The following is a 9,240-nucleotide window of genomic DNA, read 5'->3' on the forward strand; positions in this document are numbered from 1 at the left end:
GGCCTGGCCCGCCGCCCCGCCGGCCCGCCGCCCGGTACTCACACACGCACAGCTTCACCACGTACGCGTAGTACGACCAGACCACCACGAAGAAGATGAAGAGCACCGGCACCCAGCCTACCACACGCTGGCAGCCGCGCCACAGCGTCCAGGGCGCCATCTTCTGCTGGCGCTGCTCGTGGTCACTCAGTTCCTGCTGATGCTGGACCGGCTCACTCGATTCCTGCTGGGGATGGTCCTGGGGATGGCCCTGGTCCTGGTCCTTCGATTCGGAGGAGCCCGAGACCTCCTGAGGCGAGCGCTCGCTCTGCTCCGCCACTGGCGAGGCAAGGCTACTCGGACGGACAGGGCTGTCCGCCTTCGCGATTGGGCGCCGTGCCTTCGCGATTGGACGATGCACCTTCGCGATTGGACGATGCACCTTCGCGATTGGGCGATGCACCTTCGCGATTGGGCGCTGTGTCTTCGGCTTGTGGCGCTGCGCCTTCGCGATTGAGCGATGAGTCTTCTTGACTCCGCCCCTTGAGGCGCGCGGCCCCGGGCCGCCCCCACCCCACATCCCGCCTCCTCTTCCTCCCGCACCGGCCCGGGTTCGCAGCCCCCGCGCCGCAGGGGGCGGGGCTTCAAAGCCCGAGGAGGCGGGGCAAGGGGCGTGGCCTTTATCGGGACCGCCCTCGGGGCGGGGCAGGGGTGCGGTAGGGAAAGAGAATGGCTCATTGGCTAGGGAGATCCGCCAGGTGAAAACTCTCTCTCCTCGATAAAGATGGAAGATAGGCCTGATAGCCTATCTTATTTTCTTTTTCGGAGAGGGTACGGGGGGGCGGGGGACACACACTTGAGCACGTAACCCAGTTTAAATTCTAGTGGAAATGAATTACCTTGACAAGATAGAAGGTATTCCTTACACATGGTTTCCCCCCCTTAGCACCACACAGTAGGAAATCGTTAGTAGTTGTTGAACAAATATTGGAAGGTTTTTGTAGTTACCCAGTTCTTCCCAACATTTAGTCACCAACTAGATCACATTTGTTCCTGATTTCTAAATGATTGCCACATGTTCTAAGAAGGTATTGACTCTTACCTGAGTTCTAGAAAATATTTCAAATCTATTTCCTTCTTATCCCAAAGCCATTCCAGTGTAGCCACATTGTGGGGAGGGGAAGGAAGGGGAGGAACATGTTCATTCTTTTCTGAATGTTTCTATCTTTAGTGCTTACAGACATGTTAATGTTCTTTGGCCTATAAGCAAAGGATCCAGTATGCTAATAATCTTTTCGTTCTCCATGTTGGTGAGTAATTTTACCCTATCCCTGTAAGCATTATGCCCACCTTTGGTCCTCAGCTCCACGCAGACCCGAGCCCCTCCCATCCCTGGAGTTCGTGCCATACAGCTGGCCCTTCCCTCTCTCTGCCCAGATCCACCTGGGTTCCCATCACTTCCGACCCACAGACCCCTCCTGCTACCTGGATGGTGGTGGAGGCCATGTGCTCCCTCTTCGGGGAAATATGGCTCCTCCAATAAACCTTATAATAATCTTTCTCCTGTGCCTGGCTGCCTCAGTGTGGTCCCCTGGGATGGATGTGTGGGACCCTTCCATCTCTGCTACTGATTGTGACAACAGAGAATCATTTAAAGACTTTAGCCAGGGTCATAATGACAATCACTCTAGTCATAGTGAGAAGAATGATTTAGAGAGGAGAAAGTCTGCAGTCTGGAGGACCAGAATGGATTGGGAGGCTATAGCAATACTCTCAGTATTAGTTGACAGTGGCCTAAACTAGTCCGCTGGCAGTGAAAAAGCTGATAAGAAAGTTGCTTTAAGCTGAGCACTGGTGACTCATATCTGTAAAATCTAGCTATTCAGCTGTGGCTGAGATTTGAGGATCATGGTTCAAAACCAGCTCAGGCAGGAAAATCTTTTGAGACTCCAATTCGCCAGCAAAACGCTGTAAGTGGGGCAGTGGATCCAAGTGGTAGAGTGTTAGGGATAGAGCCAAATCCCTAAGTTTAGGCCCCAGTGTAGGCATACACACACTCACTAAAAGCTTTAGAACTTCAGATTATTTTGAGTGCTGCTGCTCTGCTCCAAAGAATAGCAGTGGGGGGGGGGGGAAGGAAAATTGCAAAAACAACTCATAACTAATCCTAGAAAAGAAACTGTGTTCATCAATCTTTGGGATCATGGCTTTTTTAAGTTCTGGGATAGAACCCAGAATCTTAACATGCTGAGCAATTGCTATATCATTGGGTTAAAAAAAAAAAAAGTTAATAGAGACTGAAGGATGGCAGGCCTGTAATTTAGGAGTGAATCCAGCTGCCAATTGGCCAGTGATTGATCAAGTTCTTGTTTTTCAATAAATTCTATCTGAACCAAGGTCTGAGTAGAAATAAGGACAAGTGAAGGCAGCTTTGAAGCCATTAGAAGTAATATATATTATATATAATACATATACATTACATATGCAGATAGAATGAAGAAAAAAGAAACCCATAAATTTAAAGCTACAATTCCAAAACATGCCAAAAATAGAATTTTTAAAAGATGCAGGAAGTGGAGCTGTGGCTCAAAGTGGTAGAGTGCTAGCCTTGAGCAGAAAAGCTCAGGGACAGAGCCCAAGCCCTGAGTTCAAGCCCCATGACTCATTCACAACACATACACACACACACACACAGATGAAAAGATGCAAATAAAAAACAATCACAAGCTGGAAGCTAGAAGCTCAGGCACCTGTAATCTTAGCTAATCAGTAGCTGAGATCTGAAAATCACAGTTCAAAACTAGCCCTTGGGGCTTGGAATGTGGCTTAATGGTAGAGTGCTTGCCTAGCTTGCATGAAACTCTGGGTTTGATTCCTCAGTACCACATAAACAGAAAAAGCCAAAAGTGATACTGCTGTGGCTCAAGTGATAGAGTGCTAGCCTTGAGCAAAAGAAGCCCAGGGACAAGTGCCCAGGCCTGAGTTCAAGCCCTAGGACTGGCAATAAATAAAAGAATTAGAAAGTGGAGCTGTGGTTCAAGTGGTAGAGTACTTGCCTTGAGCTAAAGAGCTGAAGGATAGTGACCAGGCCCAGAGTTCAAGCCCCATGACCGACAAAAGAAAAAAAAATTTAATTTAAAAAATAAAAACAAGAACTCTTCCCCCCAAAAAAGATTTCTTTGCCAGGTGCCAGTGTCCCATGCCTGTAATTCTAGCTACTCAGGAGCCTGAGATCTGAGGATTGCAGTTCAAAGCCAGCCTGGGTAAGAAAGTCTGTAAAACTCTTATCTCCAATAAACCACCAGAAAACTGGAAGTGGCACTGTAGTTCAAGTGGTAGAGCACTAGCCTTGAGCTGAAGAGCTGAAGGACAGTGCTCAGGCCCAGAGTTCAAGCCCCACAACCAAAAAAAAAAAAAAAAAAAAAAAAGCATGAAGAAAGGGAAAAAAAAAAAAAACAACTAACCCTTGGCAGAAAAGTCCATGAGATTCTTTTCCAATTAATCATCAAAAAGCCAGAAGTAGAGCTGTATGTAGCCTAAGTGGTAGAGCACCAGACTTGATTCAAAAAGTTAAAGGACAGTGTCCAGGCCCTAAATTCTAACTCCAGTACCAGCATACAAAAAAGTGAGTCACAACTTGAATTCAGGGGTTGTAGCTGTGGCTCAGTAGAGCATTTGTCTAGCCTATGTGAGGTCCTTGATTCCATCCCCACACCACAGAAAGTAAAAATGTATTTTTTTTTATCTTAAGTAGATTAGAAGATTCTTCCAGTCAAGAAGTCTCCTTCCTGTACCCAGAGGAGAAATATCCTTAGCCTGAAAGACAGAGGGACACCAAGAAGGATCTGAACAGGCCTTGCTAAATTCTCTTTGTTCCAATCACACTTCTTCATTACTATCTGTGAAACTGCTTAGTTCAAGTTACCCTGTTTCTTTTATCTTTTTTTTTTTTTTTTTGTCGGTTGTGGGGCTTGAATTTGGGGCTTGAGCCCTGTCCCTGAGCTCTTCAGCTCAAGTCTGGCATTCTACCACTTGAGCCACAGCTCCACTTCTGGTTTTCTGGTGATTAATTGGAGATAGGAGTGTCACAGACTTCCCTGCCCAGGCTGGCTTTGAACAGTGTTCCTCAGAAATCACCCTCCTGAATAGCTAGGATTTTAAGTGTGAGACACTAGCTTCCAGCTGTTTCCCACTTTCTTTGGGTCCTTATTTCAAAGGTTCCACATTCCAAAAGACTTAATATTAAACATATCTGTTTGCTTTTCTTTTGCTAACTTATCTTTCATCATAGGTGTTGCCTCAGTGGTGAAATTTCCAACAAGTGAAAAATCTTTTCTTTCCCATGTGACCTACAATAAAAATATTCTTTCAGAATTCCAAGCCAGTACTGGTGGCTCACACCTGTAATCCTAGATACTCAGAAGGCTGAGATCTGAGAATCACAGTTCTAAGCCAGCCGTGGCAGGAAAGTCCCCGTGAGACTCTTTTTTTTTTGGGGGGGGGTCCGGTTGTGGGGCCTGAACTCTGGGCCCGGGCGCTGTCCCTCAGCTCTTCAGCTCAAGGCTAGCGCTCTACCACTTGAGCCACAGCGCCACTTCCGGCTTTTTTCATTTTGCTTATGTGGTGCTGAGGAATCGAACCCAGGGCCTCAGGCATTCAAGGCAAGCGCTCTACCACTGAGCCAATCCCCTCCCCCCCAAGACTCTTATCTTCAATAAACCACCAGAGAACTGGAAGTGGCACTGTAGCTCAAGTAGTAGAGAGCTCACTTTGAGCTGAAGAGCTGAGGGACAGTGCTCAGGCCAGAGTTCAAGCCCCACAACTCACTAAAAAAAAAAAAAAAGAAAAAGGGGGCTGGGAAGGTGGCTCAGTGGTAGAGCGCTTGCCTTGCATGCCTGAGGCCCTGGGTTTGATTCCTCAGCACCACATAAAGAAAAAAAGCTGGAAGTGGCGCTGTGGCTCAAGTGGTAGAGCACTAGCCTTGAGCTGAAGAGCTGAGGGACAGTGCCCAGGCCTAGAGTTCAGGCCCCATGACCGGACCAAAAAAAATTAAAAAAGAAAAAGAAAAAGAAAAAAAAAAGAAATCAGAAGTTGGGCACACTTATAATCCTAGCTACTCAGTAAGCTGAACTCTGAGGATCAAGGTTCCAAGTCAGTCCAAGTCAGCCCATGTAGATAAGTCCATGAGACTCTTTTCTTTTTAAACAAGTAGTAGGGCTTAAACTCAGGGCCTGAACACTGTCCCTTAGTTTTTTCAGCTCAATGTTAGTGTTTGAGCGACTTGAACCACACACTTCCACTTCTGGTTTTCTGGTGGTTGAATGTAGATAAGAATCTCAAAGATTTTCCTGCCTGTGCCGGCTTCCTCAGCAGCTAGGATTACAGGTGTGAGCCAGCAGCACCTGCTCTGTAAGACTCTTGTCCCAGGTATCCAGCAAAAATCCAGAACAGGAGGCGCAAGAGGTAGAGTGCCAGCTGTGAATGGAAAAGCTGAGCAGAAGTACAAGGCTTTGAGTTCAAGCCCCAGAACACACACACACACACACACACACACACACACACACACACACACACACACACACACACACCCCAGTTCTGAAATTGACTTAGTGAAAGATATAGTCAACCTGAAAAGGCAAATAATGGCACACAGTATGAAAACAAAGACTATCTGAACCAGTGTAAGAATGGTTAACAGAGGGAACTAAATGATACCAGGAATCTCTTTTTTTGTGGGGGTGGGGGGTGGAGGGGAAGGGGAAGGGGAGAGGGGGGAGGGCAGGTACTGGCTCTGAGATCCTCAGATCTTAGTTTCCTGTGTAGGATTATAGGTATAAGCCTATTTTTGAGATATTTATATTGTTTTATTATAAATAATTTGTTTTTAGTGCTGGGCATTGAACCCAGGGCCTTACATATGCAAAGCACACACAACAACTGCTTTGGCTATATACCTAGCTCAGGAATAGGTTGATGGTGTGTGAGAGAGAGAGAGAGAAAGAGAGAGAGAGAGAGAGAGAGAGGAGGAGGAGGAGGAGGAGGAGGAGGAGGTGATGGTTATGGCAAACTATTCTGTAAAATTACCCAGATATTGATTGATGACTATTCCTGAATATATTTAATACACCCAGGAAAGAATTGTAATCAGAGTTGCTAGCATAAAAGAAGCCCTTCATTCCATCCCCAGCATTAGGGTAGGAAGGAGGGAGGCAGAAACAGGTAAGCAGAAAAAGGTGTTCGCTCTGATTTCTCTTTTTTCTTCTTTGTTATGTTTGTTGAGACAGTGAGGTAATGCAGTTCATTGCTCAGCCTCCTGAATACTGGAATTATAGCACATCGCCACATCTGGCTGTTATTATCTTCATGCCTTAGAGAGTCTATAGAAAGGACAGTGCTGGGTAAGGATGACCAAAGTGACTATAGTTTCATGTAACCCTGTTCCAATTATAGGTGTGACATTCTATTTTATTTTGGTTTTGGGGCTTGAACTCAGGGCCTGGTTGTTGTCCTTTAGCTTTTCACTCAAAGTTGGCCTCTACCACTTGAGCACAGTATTACTTTTGGCTTTTTACATATTAACTTGAGATAAGAGTCTCATGGACTATCCTGCCCAGGCTGGTTTTAAACCTTGATTCCTAGATCTCAGCCACCTGAGTATCTAGGATTACAAGTGTGAGTCACTAGCTTCTAGCACAGTCTTTTTAGTTTTTTACAGGAAAACAGGAAGACAAAGACTACATATTCTTACATAAATGTGAAATCTAAACAATCAAACTCACAGAAGCAGAGAGTGGAATTACAGCTACAAAAGTGGGAGGTGAGGGTAAAGAGATGTTGGTCAAAGCTACAAAGCTTGAGTGAAACATGAGAAATTTGTTTTGGTGACCTGTCACAAGCAAAGTAAATACAGTTCATGACCATTTGAAATATGAAATTACCTAGAATAATTGAAAATGTTTTTACCTTCTTACCCCCCCCAATTAGTTTGAGGTGACCAACACATGCACTAGCTTGATTTAATCTGTTTTGGATATATGCGAAATGTGGGTTACACACACACACACACACACACACACACGAGCCTGGGCTGGTTTCAGATTGTGAGCCTCAGATCTCAGCCTCATGAGTAGCTAGGAATACAGGTGTGAGCCATCAAGTGTCTGGCATTTTTTTCTTTCTTTTTCCTTTCCTTCCTTTCATTTCCTTCTTTCCTTCCCTTCCTCTCTTCCTCTTTCCCTCCCTCCCCTCCCCTCCCCTTTTCTCTCCTCTTCTCTCCTCTCCTCTCTCTTTCTCTCTCCCCCTTCTCTTTCCTCTTTCTTGGTCCTAGGACTTGAAATCAGGGTGCTGTCTTGAGCTTTTGCACTCAAGGCTAGCACTCTACTACTTGGAGCCATAGCACCATATCCAGTTTTCTGGTGGTTAATTGGAGATAAAAGTCTCACAGATTTTCCCTCTTAAGCTGGCTTCAAACCAGGATCTTTAGATCTCAGCTGCCTGAGTAGTTAGGATTACAGGCGTGAGCTACTGATACCCGACTCACTTTTTCTTTTTGTGATTTGTGATTTGTGATTTAATCCTAAGGCTCAGTTTCCTAACTGAAGAAAGAAATGCAGCCAAAATGAGGGGTTCAGAGTTAGCTGGCATGGCACAGTGATTAGGTACATTTTTGACTGTTACATGAATTTTGGGTCCAGTTAGATTGTTTCTCCACTCTGAAAGTCTTCCTGGCCATGGTCTGGGCATACATTTTTCACTGTGTTTAGGCTACAAGGTGTCTGTGGGCTCAGGTGTTATCAATGGAAGGCTATGTGGGAAACAAGGAGTTAAATCAGCAGAGAGGAAAGGCTTTTAGGAAACATGGAACTTGCTATCACTGTCTCTGGTGCTCTGATGTTTCTGTAAAATCACTTTGGATTTAAGAACTGACAAATTCATAGTAGAGTTGCTACACTACGCTAGGCACTGAACTGGGAAGAAATGGGCTTTTGAGTGGGGCTGCAGGATGGAGTCTCTGGAACTGCCCTTGCAGTCCCAAATCCTGTCTAAGCTAAATCCTGTATGATATAGTTAAGAACTGCTATGTATGATTTAATTAAAGAAAGGCACATTCCGTAGTCTTTAAGCATGCTGAAGAAAGGTCCAGGTCTGTTTTCACGAAAGGTGTCATATAACAGCAATCAAGTGATAAGTAACTTGGAATTAGGGACGGACATGCTTCCTCTCTAATTCCCTCAATGTCATAGCTTCAATAATTGAAGCCTTGCAGCTGATGCTTATATTTTCTAGTGTTATTAGAAGTGTATTATGAGCTGGCTCACACCTGTAATCCTAACTACCCAGGAGGTTGTGATATGAAGATTGAGATTCAAAGTCAGCTGGGCAGAAAAGTCCATGAGATTTATCTTCAATTAACCACCCAAAAGCTGGAAGTAGATGGTGTTTCAGGTGGTAGAGCATCAGTCTTGAGCAAAAAAGCTAAGGAATAATGACCAGGCCCTGAGTTCAAGCCATAATACAGGCAAAGAAGGAAAAAAAAGTATACTATTTTATTTACATTATTATAAATAAAATTTACAATATTTGTGACTAGAGCTTGAACTATGCTGTAAAAAGTAGTTTTATCTTACCGGGCACCAGTGGCTCACTCCTGTAATCCTAGCTACTCAGGAGGCTGAGGATCTCAGTTCAAAGCCAGCCTGGGCAGGAAAGTACATAAGACTCTTATCTCCAATTAACAACCAGAAGTGGTGCTGTGTCTCAAGTGGTAGAACACTTGCCTTAAGCTAAACAGCAGAGGGACAGCGCCCAGGCCCAGAGTTCAAGCCCCATGACTGACAAAGGAAAAACAAAAAGAAAGTAGTTTTATCTTTGTAGTTTTGGTCTTTGTGCATACCTAGCACATGTTCTACCCCTGAGCTATATCCCTAGCCTTGAATTACAGTTAAGCATAATTGATTTTGAGGTCTGTATTAATCTTTTTTCAGAGCTATGATGAGATATGTGAAGTTAGGACATTTGTGAATAGAAGAGATTTATTAGGAAAGGCAAATAAAAACAAAATAGATTCCATCTCACCCCAGTAAGATTGGCCATCATCAAGAATACAAACAAGGGCTGGGAAGGTGGCTCGGTGGTAGAGCGCTTGCCTTGCATGCTCGAGGCCCTGGGTTCGATTCCCCAACACATAAGCAAAAAGAAAAAAACCAGGAAGTGGCGCTGTGGCTCAAGTGGTAGAGCACTAGCCTTGAGCTGAAGAGCTGA

General features: G+C 44.9%; 1 protein-coding gene across 1 annotated transcript in view; it reads right to left on the minus strand.

Moving 5' to 3' along the window:
• The window catches only part of Zdhhc20 (zinc finger, DHHC-type containing 20), a 55,468-nt gene extending 55,147 nt beyond the window's left edge, over nt 1–321 (minus strand). The window contains exon 1 of the mRNA XM_013012675.1: nt 43–321. Coding sequence (XP_012868129.1) covers nt 43–160 — 118 coding nt within the window. The 5' untranslated portion in view covers nt 161–321. The remainder of the gene's footprint in view (nt 1–42) is intronic.
• Between the last annotated feature and the right edge of the window lie 8,919 nt (nt 322–9,240).

This window comes from Dipodomys ordii, unplaced genomic scaffold, assembly GCF_000151885.1.
Source record: "Dipodomys ordii isolate 6190 unplaced genomic scaffold, Dord_2.0 Scaffold1, whole genome shotgun sequence".
NCBI lineage: Eukaryota > Metazoa > Chordata > Mammalia > Rodentia > Heteromyidae > Dipodomys > Dipodomys ordii.